This window comes from Sciurus vulgaris (genome assembly GCF_902686455.1).
Source record: "Sciurus vulgaris genome assembly, chromosome: 9".
In the NCBI taxonomy this organism is placed as follows: domain Eukaryota; kingdom Metazoa; phylum Chordata; class Mammalia; order Rodentia; family Sciuridae; genus Sciurus; species Sciurus vulgaris.
The window spans coordinates 70,580,550-70,602,860 of record NC_136469.1 but is presented as its reverse complement, the minus strand read 5'-3'; the positions used below and the strand labels follow the sequence as shown (position 1 = coordinate 70,602,860).

The following is a 22,311-nucleotide window of genomic DNA, read 5'->3' as shown; positions in this document are numbered from 1 at the left end:
GGACACTTAGCCACCGAGCTATAGCCCTTTTGTAATTTTTTATTATGAGATGGATCTCATTAAGTTGCTAAGGCTGGCCTTAAACTTGTGATCCTCTTGCCTCTGCCTTCCAGGTTGCTGGGATTACAGGCATACACCACTATGCCTGGCTCACAGCTGAATTTTAAACAACTTGCTAGCCATCGCCACCATCCTTATCTTTTTTAATATAGTGGGATGATGCATCTGCTTATCAGCAACACAGAAAAACCTACCTCATGAAAGAATGGGAATTCGGGGGAGAAGGAGGCACTTCTGTGTCATCCAGGTATTGTCTACTCTGCCCATAAGCATAGAACCGAGGAGAAAGCATGGGATCACTGTCCTCATCCAGAAGCTGGCGAATTAGGCGCCCAGCCTGAGGGGAGAGACGAGCTTCGTCGGAATCCACATTCTCCCGCTGCCAAGATGAGAAAGTAGGAATGGGCTCTGAAAAATAATAATTGTGAGAGGTTAACAGTGTTCTTAAAAGCGTGGTTCTTTCCCAAGTTTCCTGAGGATTTTAAGAAGCTGCCCACTGAATGGGTTCTCGTTTTAGATCTAAGGTCCAGACTAGGACACTATATCCAACCCAAATCACCACTGTATTTGACAGCCATCATATAAATTTTATCTCTGTTCTCACTTGCTTTCATAAAGAGTTTGCTAGGGAGACCCTGAGGAGCAGACTTGAAGAAGCAGAGCTGATGGGTATTCCACAGTTTCCCTAGCAGGGCAGCCATGCCCACTTTTCCAGGGGAGGACGTTACAGACAACAAGGAAGCATGTCAGGGAGGAAGGCGTTTAGCACCATGGGTTGTGTCCTTCATTAGTTTGTAAGAGCCTACTTAAGGAGGGGTTGACGGCTTCCATTTAGGTCATTTGGCAAACTGTTTTGTGTGCTTCTGCTTAGTGTGTGGGATTAGCACAATGTGCTGTGTGCTTTGCAGTTGGAATTTAGGAGCTGCTCAAGACTAGGGAGAGGGAGAAGCGTAGGTAAATTAAGCAAAAGAGAAAAAAGAATGCCTCACCGAGAACAAGTTATTTTTGAACATTCTCTAAGAAAAAAACCAGACTCAGCACAAAATCTTGAGTTTGGGGGAGGTGAGGGAGGTATTTAGTTCCATTTAATGTAAGACCCACCTCAATATATTTTTTTCCTTATCAAAAAATCATATCTAAAATAATTTAAAGATAGATTTTTGATGATCCACAGTATTTCATTTGTAATACTCTGCATTAAAAAGACAGTTATGCTTTAAATTCACTTGTGGATTAGTGATTCACTTAAAACTGAAATTTGCCCAGGATCTTAAAATCTGGATACCTAGAGTTTGAGTCATGGAACAGTTAGTAGCTCCTTCAGCCATGAAACTGTACAATGTCCAAAACTGTCTTTAGTTCATATTCACCTTTTTATCTAGAACATTAAAGCTGGTGTAACTTCGTTCATAATCCAGTCTCATGATTCTCTCACCCCTGCTGCACGTTAGAGTCACACGGAAAAACTTAAGTAACCACCCACATGTGGGTCCTCATACCACCCAACCAAATACAATAGACAGACACAATGCCCAATCAAACAGGACTAAGTGGCTGAAAGACAGGCATATACATACGTAAAAGCTGTTCAAGTGGTGCTAATGTGTGTCAGACTGGAGAACCCCTGATCCAACCCAGCAGATTACAGAAACTAAAAACCAAAGAAATTTAGAACAAACACTTAACCAACAAGAGTTGGGTTCAGAAACTAAGGCTCCTGACTTCCACATCAGTGTCTTCATTTTGATTGCTCCAATGCCTCAATTACAATGTTGATTGCCTGAAGTGTTTGAAGACTTGACAATGTAATAAGGAAAAAAAGTACGTGAGTTTAAAAAAACAAAAACCTCATATGGAATGAGGTCCACAGATTCTCCAAATTTAAAGGGACCCAAGTTATCTGTGAACACAATATTTCAAAAAATGAAAGCAGTGTTGAAGACAGATGATCTTTACCTACTGAGACTTCCAAAATGGAGGAGAATATGTTTGTGGATGCACTTGGCTGAGGCTGGAGACATTGGGAGGATGCTATATCATTTGTATTATCAGGCTGTTTCTGCTGAGTAGCAGGGCTCAGATATGAGCAGCCGGCTCAGATCTGCCGACATGGAGGGATGAAAAAATGGACTGGAGGTGAGGTATTGGAAAATAATACAGAGAAAAATAAGAATTTTGTGTCAAGTTGCAGAATATGAAGTTGTTAAACTGACCAGATTGCATCTTCTATTATATAAGACAGCAGTAATTTTAAGTACTAAAATCAACAGAGCCAGGAGGAGAAAGGGTTAAGATGGCTTTAACAGCAGTGCATCCAGCAATAACCTACCTTACCACAGAGTGGCAAGGGAGCAAAACAACTGGGGGAAGGGCAAGAAGTCCTTTGGCTTTGGCAAAACAAAGTCTGATGTTGATATTGGCATATGGTTATGCTGTTAGTTTATTTAGTTTATTTCTACTCATGGGAAAAAATAAAAACAGTTTGAAAAGTATTACCTTAGAGCCTAAAGTCCTCTAATTTGTCTGAATCTAGCAGAATTTCTCTTTTAAAATGTTACCACTCATTTTTAAAGTTTTAAACCATATGGTTCCTGGGTACAAATCATTTTGCAAAAAGAGTGCCCATTAACCAAACATGTCTCTAATAAAATATAAATTGTGATCTTGAATTCACTATGAAGTATTAATCATAGAATTGAATCATGACTGATGCTCGGTGGTAAACACAGAACCATCTACCCATTCTTGTTTGTTAACACAGCTTTATTTTGTTGCTCTATGCTCAACCAATCACTTCAATGATGAATAAATATGCCCTTTTCCCACTGTCACCAGTGGTACAGAGGAAATACACAGTCGAAGAAATTTCAGCCCAATGTGTTTAAAGCATATAGGAGCAAATGAATCCTTTAAGCATTGTGAATTTCAACTTTAAAAAAATAGAAATATTTCATCATTAATCATTAGTCTGCATATAGAGAAGTGAAAAGTCTCACCTATACAGTATTAAGTTCTTTTATGATTTCTTTTTCTCCCTTTTCTGTTTTCCTATACAGTCTTATAATTTAAGGATCCTATTCAAGAAAGTTGTGAAATAACTAGTAATACATAGTTCACTATAACTAAAGAATCAACAAAAACAACTATTTCTATATTTTAGTTTGAAATGATCTAAGAACCCAGAGGCATTTCAAGTGTTGATAATTGGTACTAATTGGAAAAACAAGCATAAGTGGTACATAAAATGTCAAATTGCATCACCTGTCTGGAAAACCAGTTTTGAGGATGTATTCACTGACCATTCTCAATGACTATTTTGAGAAATATTTTCTATTTTTAACCAGTAACTCTAGAGCAATGAAATAGACAAGAATATTTCAAGGAAATTATTCAAAGGAAAACCAGAAAAGATTTGAGACTTCCAATTGGATTTTCATCCGAAAGCCCTACTTAAAATAAGTGCATTTTCATATTGAGACCAGAATTCCTTGGATATAGTGATTTGATTTTGCATTTAGTCATGGGTTCCGTCAAAATGAACTCTGCACATAATTATGACATATTTCTCTATTAAAAAATTAATCCATCTACCTCAGCTGACATCATAATCAGGTCAGAAATAATGGAGACAAAAGTTATATTCCTGTTACATAAGTAATAAAGAATATGTCCTGGGGAGTTTCAATATTGATAATATAGTACACATGGAAATTAAGGAAATTCATGGTAGGAGGAATGAACACCCCTGTATGATGCTAATGTGTTCATTGGGTCACAGCTACTCTTTGCTTAGCTGGATGGGTCCATTTACTTACAAAAGAAACAGGCTATTGAGATGATTTATTTCTAAGAAATCTGCACAGAATTAAGGGAGCTGATGTTTTCCACATTTCATTTTCAACTATGTTTTTTAGAGCCATTACTGCTTGGCATGATGTCATAACTGTCTTTTTTCTCAGCTGTGCTAGGAGGAACCTGCATATTCCAGACACAAAGAGATGTAGGCCCTACTGGGGAAGCTTTTTACTGGGGGAAGACTTTTGTAAAATTTTCCTTGGTGTTCCAAAATTCAATCTTAGAACAATGGTAGTCCTATTAAATTATTCAAATAGTCTTGCAAACTACGAGATTTAAAAGAAACTTTAGCAGGGGGTTTATCATCACATATTTAATTCTTAAATTTCATGTATTTGCTTTGCCCCATCTGCAAAATTAGTAAGCTGTTCTTCAAAAGATCCACTGAAATCATTACTGAATGTTTGGAACAGATAGGGCTGAGGACTTGACCTGATGAGCATATCCCCTTTAGAGTTGACTTTGATCCATGTATCTGTACATTTACATTCCGTTGTTCACTGTCTTATGTCCCATGCACATCTCTAACACAGGCCCAGCTGGAATCTTTTCAAATGCAGCATTTCCCAATCCAGACTCCAGCAACACCATCAAAGAAAGGCGGGTGGAGTGATATTGTTAGTCCTTAGCAAATCCATGGAGGATCTAATACTAGATTGCTTCTGTGGTCAGAGCCATCCATGGTCATTGGGTGGAATTGGACTTTGGTTTCAAAGAAAGCAAACTTAAGCTGATTTTTTCCCCCTCAAACTCTCCTTAAAGATATTTATGGAAGATAGTAACAATTAACATTCACATAGCACCTACACCATGCTGAGCACTTTGCATATTTTAGCTCATATAATTCTTGCAACAAATTTACTAAATAGATGCTACTATATCTATTTTTAGTTAGTATCTGCTGTTGTTACCTAAAGATTAGAAATTAAGGCAAAGTGGAGACAGGTTTGATAAGTTGTCCACAGAGTTGGTTAAGTGGCAGAATCAGGATTTGAATCCAGGAGTCTGGCTTGTACCACCTGATCTACTGTCTGTCATGACACCTGACTGGTATGCTTAGAAAGAGGCATCAGGTAAAGATCAGGAGACTATTACTTTGAATCCTCCTTTTGCCTGTTTGGGGTCAGTTTTCTTACTTGTATGATGGGAGGGTTCACTTGGGAAATCTTTTAAAATCCTTTGTTTCTCCATTTTTTTTTTTTTTTTTTAAGAGAATTTCCTTTCTAAAGTTATTGTCTATAAGCAGTAAATTACTAGTAAGATATACATAGTGTTTCATGTCCTTTTATAATTACCTTATAAACTTAATTTTGCCAGGACAAATTCAATGGAATAACCGAGTTTACCTGAGTACTTTCACAAATGTTACCCCAAATCAACAGCTCCAAGAACTGGGGGACTTGTGGGGCTGTGGCTGTGGCTCAGTGGTAGAGAGCTCACCTAGCATGTATGAGGCACTGGGTTCGATCCTCAGCAATACATAAAAATAAAATAAAGGTATTGTGTCCCCCCACAATTAAAAAATACATTTTTTAAAAAAGAACTGGTTGCTTGGGAACAGTCTAACTATGCAACTCTGGGGTCTTTCAATAATACAGAACAGTACATTTGATTTATATACTCATTTAACTTTGAAGAGTAGAAACCCTAAAAATAATACTAATGATGTCAGTCATGTAGACAGATCAAATAATGTGCCCCCAAACATAGCTACATATATAGAAAAAAAATATAAAGCATGGTATGTGCCAAAAAGTAGCATTAGACTCATCCTACGTTCACTTTGTCAGGGTCGCACTCTCCATAGCCTATGGGATGCACATTCCTCTTTTTGCTTCTGTGATACTAAGCCTCAGAAACCAGACAGCATAATTTTCATTTGGAAGCACACAATACAGAGCTCCCGCTTCCCACACCAGAAGGCTGCTCACTAAGTACTGCCTCTCAGAGAGTCCCCAATTCACATCTTATGAGAGGATTAATATAGTGTGGGGACAGGGAACAAGCAAGCAAACCCAAAGGAGGGGTGACTCCACACAGTGGCTTTAGGAAGGTCAAGGATGGAGGCTTACAGATGGACATTGGTTCATGTGTTTTGGGTAACTAATACTTCCACTGATATAGTTTCTTGCATTGATTTCACATGTACAGCTTAAATTGGTGTAAAATTCCATGCTTACTGGGAAGTCACCATTTATTTCTTATTGAAGCTATAAAAAGGTGATAGTTTAGCAATGAAATTTATTGTTCTCATTTTATCTACCTTTATGCAGAAATCCCATTATTCCAACTATACTTATGGCTATGTCCCTATCATAATGCAACTTGGAAAGTTGGAATAAATATATAATTTTAAAAAGTTCACTTAGAGTAGAAACCAAATGATCAAAATGGTCTTAAAATAAATCCATGTGGTTTTTAAGATATGCAAATTCAACAATAAATGTAGTAACTGGCAAAAAAAAAGTCATAGAAAGGTATTTTATAAATTACATGGATAACACTTCATATTCCTAAGCCCATTTGGAATGGAATGTAATTTTTTCCCCAATAACCTTTCTAAAAATTCTATCTAGAATTTCAAAATAAAATGTTGGTTCCTTTACATTATTATTATTATTTACCTGAAGAAAATTTCTTTACATTAAGAAAAGTTTTAAGAACACTATAAATTGCCTTTCAACCGCTCTAGAATTTTTGGCTTTACTTTAGCCCTTTTAAGTGTGCTAGAGATTTATCATCTCTCAAGATAACAATAATCAAACTGAGTGCATTTCAGGAGGAGGAGTAGTGGGGAAAGGTGACTGATTTTGATTTCATCTCTCGAGTCCTGGTTTTTATCTAGAGCTTCATATCAGACCATATCCCTAAAACCCAAACAGTCTTGATTTTGATTATTGCTTTTTCTTTTATTCAGGCAACAGTGACTACCATGAGACTCTTGGGGGTGGGGGAAGAGCAGGTTGCTTTCAATGCATGAATTAAAAACGTGATTATTTCAAAGTACACAAAAATGAAACAAAAACAAACCAGTACCCAGAAATATACTATCACTGAAAAACAAAACAAAACAACCACACATCTTTTTTTTTCCCCAGAGTATATTGTGAAAGAGTGGACAAAATCTCAGATTGACTGCCTAATTATATGGCAAGAACTAGAACAGGTTTCTTAGATTACAGGAAGGAGAACTAGAATAAAAATAGTCTGCCTGTTCTCAGTACAGCCCTGGCTGCCAGGAGCATAACTGGGCTCCTTTTGTTCACCTGTGGTCTTTTCCATCACCTTTTGATCCTGCGTCTCAGGTCAAAAGCAGTAGTTCCTGCTGATGTACATCTCCGTACATAAGCAGTCCTACTTGGTAAAAAAGGAGGAGAGGGTAGGGAATGAAAAGGAGGAAAGCTGGGTGCCGAAAAGGACTGATTTTCACAGTTGCGGTTCTCTGCTAAGTCATGCCTCTGCTGGAACCAGCAGCATGATCCTCCCTGGTCCTTGCCTTCCCACACAGAGTACAGGGGCGGATTGGCATGTATTTTAGACATACACCGATACATGTTTAGATGCAGACACAGGGATCATGAAAGAATAAGCAGCTTGAGGAAAACGCTGCAGTGTCCTCCTTGTAATGCAATTTCGACCAGTCTACCCTTGTCTTCCTCAAAGTGTATTTCTATTGTTTTCACCAAAAGTCTCCAAAAAAACCAACCTAAAATACTGTGTTACAGGGTTTCAGTAACGAGCACTTTTATTTAGTGTTCTCTTTGATAAGCAAATCCAAGTTTGTTAACTGCAGTTGGAAAAAAAAATAGTGGATCCCTAAAAACAGAAGCAAAGCGAAGCAAAATAGCTTTCTTGAAAACCAGGAAGATTTAATGATAGTGGTAGCTGGCTGGAAAGTAGTCGTGGGAAGATGGGGTATACTCAAAGAAATCCAAAATGCACACTGCTGGTACTACTAGGAGGAAAAGACACATAACTACTCCTGGTGCGTTAAAAAAATAAAATGACTGCAAGGTGATCCTGTGATAAAGGGCAAGTACATTTTCTTTCTTAGATTGCAACTCCCCTTGGCAATGTTTAACCTGACACATTCCTATACCAGGTGAAGGATTTTCAGTCACTTAGAAATGCTGTTACTTCTGCATGCCGAGCACATAGGCACACACACACACACACACACACACACACACACACACACACACACGCCTCTCACATATGCTTATTTATATATGCTTTTGTGATGTTAAATCATCCAAGTGCGGATTATCACCTACCTTCCCAGCTCTTCTCATCACACAATGCTGTCAGGGCCAACGGGGGCACTTCAGAGACAAAGCTCTCCTGCTGGTCGTCAGCGTCTGGATTCCTCTGCTGTTTGGTATCAGGTATGCTGGGATGCTCCTGGATCTTCATTGTGGTGCCCTGCAATAACAGCACAATGTCCCCCAATAGGTACTGTTCACCAAAACCCCAAAATGTCTGTAGCAATTTCACTCCTGGATGAGACCTCCTGAGCCACAGCTGTTAACGCATGCAGCACGGAAATGACAATCAAAGCTTGATGCCCCCTGGATACTAGCTGGCCACTCTCATGCAAAAAGCAGCTGTCCATTTGCGCTCGCTCCTTTAACTTTTCTTCAGTGAGAGAAAGAAGATGATTTCCTCAGGCAGCTCGTCCTGATAACTGCAGGCAGCTGACAGTCTGGATGATTGCTGATTGGGGCCAGGAAGGAGGGAAAGGAGTTTGTGTTTCCTTAAAGGAGCATGGCTCTCCAGACTGTAAACAACAGCAAGCTGCGCTGTTGCTAAGGCGGGAGTAGCAACACGAGGTGCCTTTTGCACACAGACTTCTTTGCCCCTTAGTAAATAGTCCTGCAAGGGCAGGAGAGAGGCTGGGGACGTGGACACTCCCCTGCCGCCCACAGGCACAGATCAATTAAGTGGGGCTAGCTGCTTATTCCCAGATTTCCTGTGGCTGTTTTCTTGCAGAGTATGGGGAAGACAGACTATTTATGCAGGAGCCTGGTATTAAAGCATTGTTGCACAATTCGAACAGCACTGGAGTTTGGCATCTCAGCTCAGCTAGCAGTAAGGAATACGGACTTTGGAAATGAGCCAGAATTACACAGGGAGCGTGACTTTTTTTTTTTTTTTAAAGTAAAATGCCAAGAACTGGCAGTTCGGCGATGCATAATTTATACCTTACAAATATGCAACTGTCATTCGCTTTCCTCCTAGTCATCCACTTTGAATACTAAATACTCAGTTACAGTTGGTTTTGCTCATTGGCAGCATCTACACCAGACAACGACCCATCTGAGGGAAGGGAAAACTCTCCCCCAAAGGTTGATATTCAAGAGCAGTGGTTTTGTGTTTTAAAAAGGTAGCACTGAAGTTGATTGGGTTTCATTGAGATTTTCTTTTTACCTTGCTCTTCTGGCATAGTACAAACCAAGTCATTGTCATTGTTCCTGCTCTCATAAAACCATAAACAAATGTGTTAACAGAAGTGTCTACTCACAGATGTATTTTTCAAGTAGCACAGATCTGCACAAACTACTTTCTTTGGGAGCAAATGGAAATTTATTTTAGCAAATACCCTATCACTAGTTGAAAAAATGAAGAACATCTGGAAGTCATAAGTGAATTCATTAATGTAGGAGAAATGTTCTTATGCTTAAAATAAAACACTATTTAAGACTTGCAGCTACTTTTAGTAGCTATCCAACCCACTTTGAAATCATCAGGGGAATAGTGCTTTTACTATGATATTTCCATTAAATGATGCATAAGGACGGGTATTCTCTTCCCATTCTGGGATGAAATTAAACATCATCAACCAGGTCGTGATGAACTACTAAAGTAGATGGAAATGCCAAATAAATCTGGAGCTTTAAGACACTTACTGTGCTGTTTGCCTATTGAAACAAAACACATAATGCTTATATCACAAAAATTATTTGTCCCTTGAGCTGAATCCTAAATGGACCAGGGTTGAATGCTTGTATCGAGGGGTCAGCTTTTTAATAGTTAAGAGTCAGTCACCAGCTGTGTGTATGTGTGTCAGAGAGAGAGATAGGGAGGAGAGCGAATATGTATACAGTAAAGAAATGTCCACCAAGATTTATAAGGTTTATTATATTCAGAGGCATCAAAAAAAGGAAAGAATACTAAAAACACAATTTCACTTTTAAATATGGTGTTTTCTGCACATGGAGGACATACACCAAGTATTTAAACCGTCATGCCATGGGAAGAACGTGAGTACTGCTCATAGACACACCTGTGTTTGTAGCAAGGCTCTTGTTTTTGGTACCAGGATTGAACCCAGGAGCACCTAACCACTGAGCCACATCCCCAGTCTTTTCAGTTTTTATTTTGAGACAGGGTCTGGCTAGGTTGCTGAGGGTGGTTTTGAGATCCTCCCGTGTCAGCCCACGAGTCACTGGGATCACAGGTGTGAGAGGCTGTGCCCAGCTGCAGCAAGGCTCTATCAGTCTGTGCCCCGGTGGGGTTGCGGCCCCGCACTGAGCCTCCATTTCCTAGTCTTTCCAATGGCATTAATGATAGTAATCTTGCAAAATCTTTCACAAATGTGAGAGGAGGTAAGCAAGGTCTGGAGCACAAGACACATAAATGGAAGCCCTCAATCTTTCTGTCATCATGTGGCACCACAGGAAGATAAAAATTTCTAGCGAGGGGAGTGGGGAAGCACCTATCACTGACTGGAGGGGAAACTAGCACAACAAAGGATGTGGCCAAATTTTAAATGCATCATGAGAAATATGAGAGAGCAGAGCCACTAGTATTCTGCCAGGAATCAGCAGCAGCAGTTTTGCTTAGAGGCAGAGAGGTGTTGGTGGGCAGGGCTGTGGAGAAGGGCAGTCATACAGAAGGCAGGAGGAGGAAAGTGTGAAGACAGGCTTGAGGGTGTGCCTATGGGCCGCAGTGAGAGAAGAGGCTCAGGGTGGCCGGCCCTTGGGATGGGCAGGGGGATGGCAGAAGATGAGGGTGTCGGTTAAGCAGAGGCGGACTGATAAAGCTCTCACACACTGGGCTAAGCATTCCGTAACATTTTTCTTTTTTTTTTTGGTAGTGGGGTTGGACCCCAGGGTGCTTTACCACTCAGCTATATCCCCAGCTCTTTTTATTTTGAGACAGGGTCTCGCTCAGTAGCTGAGATTGGCCTCGAACATCTGAGGCCACCTGAGTCACTAGGCTGTAATGAGGCATCATTCTTTGCATGAACCTAGACTAAGTTGCATCAGCTCTTGGGCTTTCTAGCTGACTTCTGGCATCACAGTAGAGACATCCCTCCTCCATAGACTTATGCCAGCTTACACAGCCGTGAACACACTGGCATAGGGAGTGCTTTCCACTTTTGCGGAAGTACATGCACAACTTGCCTTGTCCTGCTGGGTTCTGATCCACCCCTAAGGTTGCTCTTTCACTTGCCTGAAACTTCTAGAAGCCCAGGTCTCAGTTTCTGGTCCTCCTTCCTGGTCACTGAACCTGCCAAGGTGTCCTAGACACTGGGCCACAGCGGGCAGCAGCTGGTTTCCTTGCACACGGAGCAGGGATGCTGCCGGTGGCGCTCATGGAGAAGCTGGGCAGGCTCTCAGCAGTGTACCAGGATAAACATCTCCTCCTTCAAAGGGTGTCCCTGCAGCACCTTGCCAGAGGGCTCGCGCTAAGTGCGCTTATCATAAGGACGGCAAATACTGTCTATTTGCTTATCTGTTTCTCCTACTAGATCATTAAGGTCAACATGTCCAGGGAAGTCTCAAATACCAAAATATTTGGGTCTCAACTTTTGTTGTTTACATGTCTAATATCTCAGTTAAATCAGAGGAAAATAAGTTTCATAATTTTCAACTCAGAGATGCTTAGGCTGTGATGTCACACAGCAAACCTTGGCAAACATGCTATCCCATATGAAAATACACTACATGTTTGTGTCTGCAGGTAAACTGAGGGTTTGACTCTGAGAGGAGACAACATGATAGGTAGAAAAGATTGAATTTTGGAGGTAGAGACCTGAATTAAAACATTAGCTAGTTTAAATACTTTTGAAGCTTTACTAGCTTCGAGACCTTCAGCGAGCCAACCTCTGTGAATGTTAGCTTTTTCTTTAATACAAGAACAACATTTCATAAGGTGGTTGTGAAGATTAAAAGAAAAGTCTGTATAGACAGAGGGTCCACAGTAACTCTAAAAGAAAAGCTATTTCCATTTCTACTCGCCTTCCCTTCCCTGTTCACTCATTGGCAAGTGCTTACTGAATACATACTATGTCCTTGGCACCAGAATTCCAGAGTGAACAGGCATGGGATTTAGTGAGAAAGAGAGACTTTGAATGTACAAGTGCTGGTGTCACACATGTTATAAAAGAAAAACAGGAGGGGCTGCGGCTATAGCTCAGTTGGTAGAGTGCTTGCTTTTGCATGCAGAAGGCCTGGGTTCAACACTGTGTGCTGGAGCACGAACGAGCAGCGCTCACCCTTACCTGGGGCCACTGGTGAACTTCACAGTCAGGTCAAGGAGACATTAACTTTGAGTTTAGCAGTCTAATCTTTGCCAAGACTTGTCCCTTTTTAGCTGGCCTGACTTTTCCTATCCCTAGACTTGACTGATCTTGCCATTTCCCTGGCTTCAAATAGGTCATGAATTTTTGTTCCAATTCTTCTCCCTTTCTGCCCAGGACAAGTGACCTCAAAGTCTACCAGAGCCAAGAATGGTGACTTTGAGAGTATGCTGGACAATGCAGTTTGCACAGGAAAAAACCCCCCACAGTTATTAACTGAAGAACCACAGGGAACCATAAACATTTATTGTTTGGCCTGACAATAAAGGAAAATGGACATAACAAAATTTCAAAATTCATGGGAACTGCAAAATGTCAATACCCTTTGGTAACTACTGATGAGGATGTTTCAGAAATCTGCCTTCTCAGGGCAAATATAAGCTTACACTTGAGATCTTGTGATGACTAATTTAATTCTGTCTGAACTGGAAAGCCTCCATTTCTCCCTTTCTCTCTTCACTTTCTCCTTTTTCTTTTCTTTTCTTTTTTTTTTTTTTAAGCAGGATAAGAAAAAGGGAAACAGTCTTTTGTTTATGATGAATGTCTCGTTTGTTATCAAGGGTATGCTTCTAAGCTCTCTTAAGCAGTGGGCTTAGAAAGCATAAAGAATGTAAAAATACCTTGAAGGAATTTAACACTTCATTGACCTTATAATTCTGACATAAAGTGATCTCGCTCAGATAATGTAATACCCTCCCATGTAGCTAATAATTCTTACTTGTTTTGCTTCCTTGACAAAGAGATTCATTGTAAGGTTATTAGTGAATATTCTGGATTTTATAAGAAGAGTATATTATTTTCATAATAAAAAAATAACATCAGAAGAAATTGAAGACTAAGGTATAAATTCCACTGTAAGCACAGCTCTGTATTTTTAGTGATGTCTTCTAGAATCTAGACAAGGCTCTTGATGCTTACAGCTGTGAAAGGGGTTCAAAAACAAAAGAATAAATACTCTAGACTCCATATGCCTAGGGCACTCTTTACTGTGCGATCTCATTTCATACGGCCCACATAGGACATTCTATTAAAACGTACCTGAAGAAGCTGTACTTTCATTTGGGGCATTCTGAAGAGACTCTAAAACTTTTAGAGAAAAAATTCAATCCAGCTCACCACATAAGAAGTAGAAATGGTCTAAGAAAGTTCTCCTGGAACTCTGTTCAATACCTAGCTGTCTTTCCCTTAAGAGGTGTGACCTATTTAATATGTTCTTACAGCCACTCCTGGCCCCCCTACATCCGCAGCCCTGTTCTTAACAATTCTTTTTATGGGGGATGTAAATAAATGGGTGACTCTCATTGACCAATGCCCATCTGAGATCTCAACAGACCTTCTTTGGGGACAGATTAGTTACCTAATTAAAAGAAATGAAAATGACAAGTAATAAATGACTAAGTGGGTGTTCACTTTCGACATATGCCTTCAAACATACTTTATGGATGCAAATTGATTATTTAAAAAGTAAAGTCATTGTTGTGCCTGCCTTGGAGAAGCAGACCCACAATGGGTCTGTCTGCTGCCTGCCCTGATTCTAATGGAAATTGGAAATACTGGTTTAATAAAAAAAAAAAAAAAAAAAAAAAGAAAGAAAATCAAAACCCCACTTTCCCTCAATAGCTGTCATTTACCCTGTCACCTTTGACGAATCTGAGAGTTGACAAGAAGACTTTTAAAGGACAATATTAATGAGAATGAGACCCATCTTAAGGGAAAATGAAACTGGAGAAATGATCATATCCGTTCATAGTGGGCATATAAATTCTGGTATCTCAATTCGATGCTGTAGGAGACGTGAAGCAAAATAAATAGTGGTTAAGCAGAATTCTAGGAAAGGGAATCAAAGTCTAGACCTAGTTTTCATCTCTGAAATTGAGGGATTACTGCTGTTTTACCAGAAAACCAGATAACATTTGGGTGGTCTAATAAATTTTAGGAAGTGCTACATCTACACACTGACACAACGGGAGAAATTTAATACCGGAAAACAGTTCTTCTCACAGTCTTTCATGAACAATAATAAAATACCTTTCAGTGAAAGAAAAACATGATGAAACGGTCCCAGTCCTGTGGAATGATGTCTATTTTTGCCTCCTTTGGTCCAGCACTGATGCGAAGATGACACGGAGAGCTCAGTCTAGATTTTTAACTCACCACCTCATTTTATCTCCTAACTGAAACTGTCCTGATGACAATGATTATTAATAGTGACTGCTTAAGGAGTGCCAACTGTGAGCTGGGCACTGATGGGCAGCTGCATATGGGTGACACATGTAAGAATAGCACCTGGCACATGGAAGAAGGATTTGGGATTCTTTCCCCATGATTCATCCGCTGCCACGGAGCTGTCCACAGAAAGACAATGGCAAACCAAGTTCAGCACAAATGTAGTTTGGGTGCCACTTGGAATTTATGAGGTCATGCTATGAAGTTTACCCACCAGGGTCGCACTATTCCCTTTTATCTCATAAAAGTTGACAAGCATAAAAGGGAGGAACTGAGAAGACCTCTGCAAGAGGCAGCACAGTAACCTTCTTTTTAAAATGATGTTCGATGGCATGATGAGTAGGGTATAGCTGCGAGCAGAGGAAGATGTCCGGGAAAAGATAAAATAGGGGTGGGGGAACATTTTATGAAGAAATATGCTCTTTACAAAGGTACCTGGGGACAAGGAAAGCATGTCAGTTTATTGCTTGGGTCCCAAGGAAGGAAACATAACTGAGTTGGAAATAAGAGATGGAAGAACTGACTTGGAAGCTGGGAAGTCGGTAAGAGGAAGCATCCCCTTCCTATTAACTGTTAGTTAATGAAGACGTGTCCAAGACAAAGACTGAACAGAGAAACTGAAAGGAGTCTACAGCATTAGCAGGTATGTGGCGGGGGGGATACTCATTAATCTCTAGCATTTTTATGCCAAATTGTACATACGTGTACAATTTTCTAAGGGATTCATAGCTTTCAACTTTTTTTTTCCACCAGTGGTGGGGATGGAACCCCCAGACTTTGTGCATGCAAGATAAACACTCTACCACTGAGCTACACCCCCAACCTCAGCTTTCAGATTTTAAACTTACTAGACTGTAAAACTTCATGGGGGCAAGGACCATTACTTGTCATTAAATCCTGATTCCTACCACAGAATCTGTACATAGTCAAATTTAATATATGTTGATGAATAGATCTATCAGTAATTAGGTCCATGTCCAACAAATATTAAGAATCTTTTGCTTAAAGGAACAGTTCTCTATATAATTACTATATCAACAGGCAGAATTTAAGAGGAAGGTGAGAAAAGCTTTACTTCTTGCCCAAAACAAGCCTGCTAATATTGAAGCTAGAGGAGGAAATATTTAGAAGTAGTAGATTAAATATACATGCACGAATTAAGAATGAAGCTCAGCACACTGCATGAAAGCTGGAGCTAGGGACAAGGGAAACCAAATACTTGGGTCAGCAAGGTGATGGCCAAGGGGGCAAGCAGAAGCCCAGAAAGCAAATGAAACTTGAATACAGATGATGTAAGGGAGTTAGAGGTTTTCTTCTCCATTGTTTACTTATGCTGAGACACAGAACTCAGAAAATGGATTAGATTAAGCGATTCAAACTGAATTTATATTAACGTGATAATTAATGAGATAATCCCTGTGATAGATGCATTAAAACTCACTGTTTATATATTTCAATCACTTAAAAGTGCATCAAAACACAGTACCTTTGGTTTTTCATTTTGTTTTATTCCACAGAAACTATAAAGAGAAGTCCCCATGCTATTAAAGTTTATCTTCACAGCAGATAAAATAATTTTAAAAGCACATTTCTCTGAGAATCTTTAAACTGAGGCATTCACTTTTCTGTTCAAGCACAGCCCTGTCCTTACCTCACTGTCCCTTGTTGACAGGTTTATAAGCTTCATGTGCACACTCAGTCATTTACCAACAGACTGTCACAGTTATTTGTTTGCAACTCACCTCAAAATGCTGGGTGTGTCCACCCCCTCTTTCCTTTTCTTTGCTAAAACAAGAGGAACAACAAAATATCACAAAATGCCCACTTGTTTTACAACAATGCCTTTCATCTATTCACATAATGATTTCATTTATTTTAAAATGGGCTGAGTAGTTCTAAGCCAAATTTTTATAAAATTCAAAACAAAAATAAAAAAGTAGAAGCACAAACATATATCGTTACCTGTTTTTAATAGTACCATGATAGAGTTTCTAAGTATTTTCCTTGCTATAAAATATCGTTAGTCAACATAGTCCTTTAATTCTCTTCTTCTTAGTTCTTATAACACACATTGAATTAAACAAAAAAAAAATTTTTTTTTTCATGTCCCTGAAAACAATGTGAAGAGAAAATTCTGAAGTTACCTTTCATCGGACATCAGTTCGACATCATCAGGTCCAGTCTTCTCATGTGACCGTGTGGAACTGAGACTTTCCACATTCTGTAACAGAACAGTTATTGGTTGCCCAACAGGCATAGCATAAGAAATATGCGACAGCAGACTTTCCCTTTTTTTTAAAGCAGAAAAATCAGATAATAAGTGGATATGAACTAATTATAGTCCTCATATTTCTATCTTCATTAAAACTAGTAAGATTAGACAGTTTATTATATTCTGCTTGCATAGAGTTGAATATTATGTTTTATTGTTCCTTTAACAAAGATATCTGACTGCATTATGGAAATGGTCACTGTGCCCTATAATGTCTTTGCTAAGTATTATGCATCTTTTATAAAAGCTCAACAGCAAAACTCAGATTGTCAGAGAATCAGGGTGGCTCAGGACTAGAATCAGATAATTTAATCTTGAATCTAATTAGAAATTGATGTAAATTCACTGCTTATTTAATATCCTTGCAGAATAAATTGCCAATATGATTTGGTAACTTTTTCCTAAGTTGTAAAACATCCATAGAAAGAAACAGTTATGAACCTTTCTTTCTGCAATATTTAATATTATTCTTTACATTAGCTAAGGTAGAAAATTTATTTCAAATATTATATATTTCAAGCTGATCAAGTGGGTTTATGCTTTTCAGAGACACATTTATAAGGTTTTTTGACTGCCTCTGTGAATACAGGCCAATGCTTTCTAAAAATAATTCAGGTGACTGAGTGCAGAAAAAGTCATTCCCATGAAGGATTAAATGTTCTCTTGTTTGCTTATTTGCAAATTTAGTAGATTCAAAAACATAGCTATCCTGGAAATTTGGACCTGAATTCATTGAACTCAGAGATTCACATCTGCATCAAAGGGATTTTAGGTATAATCCACTTATCTCATGACATCCAGATAAATGAAGAGCAAGCATGGTAGCAACATGTGTTCACCTACTTATTAATAACCTACCATTATGAAAAGCCCTTTAAGAATAAATCTGGTTAAGGTTCACAATGATCCCATGAAATTGGCATGTATAAAAATCTCCATCAAATAAACATATAATCAAAGTAGAAAATTAATCTTGGGCTTGGTAGGTGAGCAAATTATTTTGTTTATGTTCGTTTGGCCAATTTGTCTGGAATTCTGCTTGACACCCTGGGCTCCATCAAAGAACAGAAGGGAGATGGCATAACAGAATAATTATGATAGTAGCTCTGGGGTCGGAATGCCTGGCTCAGAATTCTACCTCCATCAACTGCCAACTGTCTGACTCTACTTGAGCCTCAATTTCCTTATCTGGAAAATGGAGATGACAACACTGCTTAACAAGGAGTTGCCAGGAGGATTAAGCAAAATAATACATGTAAAGCACTAGAATAATGCCTGGCACACCGAATGAGAATTAGCTGTTATCATTATTTCTAAAGCTCTGAAATCTCCAAGGAAAACATTTCACTATTTGTCCACAGTTAAGACAGTGTCCCAGAAACTGGAAAGACAGTGTTTGTGTCTCCCATTAGAATACTGAGCATTGATCTACTCGCTTAGGTAATTTATACAGTTAGATTATTTTAGAATGGACTTGAGAAATAAAAAATAAATATGACAATATTAGATTATAGTTATTTCTTTAAAGTTGGAGTCAGAAAAGCCCTCTATAAAAGGGCTTCCATTAAATCAAAGCAAAATAGCTCTTATTACCTGAATGTGACCTTACTGACAAAGAGGGATAGGTCTATGACAAAGAACCTTTGTTCCCATTGGCAATCTTCAATAGATTATCAAAATCTTTAGTGAAAGATCTGGTGCAGTAGTATTAGGTTTTCCTAAGGCTCTGAAACAGAAAATTCCTAGGGAAAGCACAGTCCTCTCTTATCATTTCAAAAATGTTGATGAAATGATACATTTAAAATGATATGTAATTCAGAAGAAATAAACACCTTCAGATTAAAGCTAAGAAATAGTCAGAAAGGAGGGGACAGAAAATAAACCATAAATAGCATTATATAGATTTAGATATATTTCAGTTGATGATGTTAGAAGATTGATTTTCTTTTTCTAAAGGAACCAAAGAAGGAACCAAAATATAATTGATACAGATTTTGAAAACTCTAGAAAAATGTTATGTTACATAAAAGAAAGATTTGCAAAAGAACTGATTTGCAGGATTAAAAAATGTATTGATATCAGTTCTCTCCTGTCCTCTATTAGTGTTTATCCCACGTTTAAGAGCTCACCAAGAAGCTGGATGAGATGGCACATGCCTATAATTCCAGAGGCTCAGGAGGCTGAGGCAGGAGGATGGTGAGTTCAAAGCCAGCCTCAGCAACTTAGAAAGGGCCCTAAGCAACCCAATGAGACACTATCTCTAAACAAACAACAACAACAACAATATATATATATATATATATTATATATATATATATATATATTTTTTTTTTTTTAAAGGGCTGGGGATGTGGCTTAGTGGTTAATGCCCTTGGGTTCAATCCCTGGTACCAAAACAAACAAACAAACAAACAAAAAAAGCTCTCCAAGAACCTGTTTTTAACAGACATTATTCACAAATGCTGACTTTCAGTAGTGTTAGCAGTCCTCTCTAAAGCTTTCCACAATTTCTGTTGTTATGTTGTTTCTCCACACATTGGAGACTGTTGAATATTCATGGTATGGTTCCGGGACCCAGCATGCCAGCACACAGTGTTCCTCTGCTAAGGTTGCTGGGTCGCACCTATACCTTTTGGAAACGGGGAACCTCTGAAGAATGTTCAAAGTACTGGCAAAGTACTCTGGTTTTTTTTCAGAACAAAACTGGACAAGGGTAGTAAGGATCTATGAGTACATTAACAAAAGTACTTATTTTCATGAGCACGAAATGTTTTATAAATTCTAATTTCCACCCTTTGACTAGGATTTAGGGAGGAAATATTAAGGTAAAGAAAAGGATCAATAATTCCTCACTTCATTGTGATGAAGCAAGGGATAAAAGGTCACATGCAGGTCAAAATAAGGCCAAAATACAGAATGCCTCTACTGGAAGGGATGCTGCTAGACCTTCATGTATGTTGTAGCTGCTATCAGTATTTTTCTAGGAAAAATATTCACACTAGGACTTTGGAAGGTTTTGAATGGTTTTATGTCCCAAACCTATTTCTAGGTGTGGTAACAGACTAGATCACTAATGTATGCATTTATTAAAGGTTAATTAAAGTCATAGAATTCTTATAAAACTGATTTAGTACCTTAATTTTTAATTACTCTTCCAAATTTTGACTCTTTTAAAGGTACCAGTTACTCTTTTTAATATAGTGAAGAACAGATTGTGGGTCTGGGGTTGTGGGCTCAGTGGTAGAGTGCTTGCCTGGCATGCATGAGGCATTGGGTTCCATCCTCCGCACACATAAAAGTAAATAAATAAATAATAAATAAACAAATAAATAAATAAATAAAAAATAAAGATATTTTAAAAAAACCATATTGTGACATTAAGCATAATTTAATGAAATTGCTTCTTCTAAATTTTTTAACCAGAAAAGGCCTAGTTTATAATCTATAACATTCCGACTCACATTAAATCCTATTGGTGACTTTCAAGACACAGATTCACTAGCACATAATAGATTTAATAATTTTTGGATGTAAGAAGGAGTTCAATTAAAAAGAAACTGGTCTCCTTTTATAACTATAACCTTCAAATAAAAAAAAAAAAAAAAAGCAAATGCTTTGATACAGCTAGCTTTAGACTGTGGAATTTATTTGTAAGTTTTTTTCCCCTCCTCTCTGTGTTAGCATTGAGAGCTAGACTCAAAACCGGTTTGACCACTGACGGAAGCACTTGAAAACACTTGGAGCAAAAACAAATTTGTCTTCTAAAATTGTAAATTGCTGACAAGGCCTTTATAGAGAACACACACAAAAATGCCTTCTCTCCACAGACAAACAGGTCAAACTGAAGGCTGCAGTGGGGCTGTTAGTCAAAACAGGTTCTTCCTCTAACCTTGAGCTCTAAAAGGACAGTATTTGATAGCGTCTCATTAACAGAGGATCAATGGCAGCTCTGAGTCCCTTTTCATACCCTTTTGTACATCTTATGTTTTATTGCTTAAAAATGGAAAAACTAATTCATATTCAAAAGAACTATTGATATCATAAAGGAGGCCCCCCCTAAGAGCTTGCTAGCTGTCCACCAGCTCCCATTCTCCTTTTCTTCCAGTCATGAGGCAGCCATCTGCTCAGCAACAGTTCTTTACCTAGCCTCATGTGGGATCAGTCAGAACTTCTCTTCAATGAGATAAGAGAAGTGATATATGTGGCTTCTAGGTCTGGCCAACAAAATATCCCACCAGGGACATTTCTTGATGCTCATTCCTTCTGTGAGCTGAAAAGGATGTGAAAACCACCAGAGTGCTCTGGAAGCTTCTTTCTGAAGAGGGCAGGGATACATTTGGCCTGGGTCAACGAAATACTGCAAGCACACCTTATCAGACCCTGCCCGGAACTCCTGCTGCAGATTATCACATAAGAAAGAATTTACTGTGTTTGAGACAGTGAGTTTGGGGTCTTTGTGTTATACAATTTACACTAAACAATACAGCAACCATTCATTCACTTGTGTTTTTCAACTTTCCTGTGGGATAGGATGGTACATGTAGAACCAGACTCCAACTCTAGTTTGTTTCAATGTTTATATTTCTTTCATTTTTATTACAGGTTCCATCTCACTAGCAACATGAAACATCAATTGACAAAACACCGAGATCAAAGAGCACAGTGCGTTCTTCTTTATCTGATAGTATGAAAAGGAAGGGAAATCTAGATGTGTACATAAACATGGTGAGGTTGATTTAGAGTTAGAAGGCATTCACTTTTCTTAGATGAAAGGCAGACTGTGGTTGGAACACAAGAAGATGGAACTGAGGTCGGGGGACTGTCCACCCCCCATTTTTTTTTCAGGGCTTGTGCATGCTGCGCTCTACCACTGAGCTACCCCAGCCCATAAAATGGGCTTTAGATTGAGTGATTCATGGTCAAACCACTGCACCATCCATTACAAACCCTCCCTTCATAGTCTCTCTAGTGGATACCTCATTTTTTTCCACCTCTGTAGAGCAAAACCTGTTCAAAGGTTTTCCAAACTTGTATCCAATTCATTTCCTCCTATTCCTCGTCTATCTAACCAGCCTCCCACTTCCCACAAAATGGCTCCCCTCAGGGTAGTTGCAGGTTACCCACACGTGTGTGAAATGGTCACTCACTATTTTAATTTTTCTCTTCTGAGTTTCTCTTTACTCAAATCTCAAAAGGTTCTGTTCCCATGTTGTACTAGAAATTGGCGACTACTGCTTCTTGGTCTTCTCTGCTGGCACCTTCTTATCTGCCTACCCTGTAAATGTTGGGAGGTCTCGGGGCTCCATCTTTGGGC

The 22,311-nt window shown here is 38.8% G+C and overlaps 1 protein-coding gene across 14 annotated transcripts in view; it reads right to left on the bottom strand.

Moving 5' to 3' along the window:
* FAM13A (family with sequence similarity 13 member A) overlaps positions 1 to 22,311 on the bottom strand; it is a 378,453-nt gene that overhangs the window by 21,224 nt on the left and 334,918 nt on the right. For all 14 annotated transcript variants that reach the window (XM_079153220.1, XM_079153218.1, XM_079153221.1 and 11 more), the window contains 4 exons: positions 16,870 to 16,946; positions 16,468 to 16,510; positions 8,190 to 8,337; positions 255 to 468 (listed from right to left, as the gene is read on the bottom strand). In XM_079153220.1, coding sequence (XP_079009346.1) covers positions 255 to 468; positions 8,190 to 8,337; positions 16,468 to 16,510; positions 16,870 to 16,946 — 482 coding nt within the window. The remainder of the gene's footprint in view (positions 1 to 254; positions 469 to 8,189; positions 8,338 to 16,467; positions 16,511 to 16,869; positions 16,947 to 22,311) is intronic.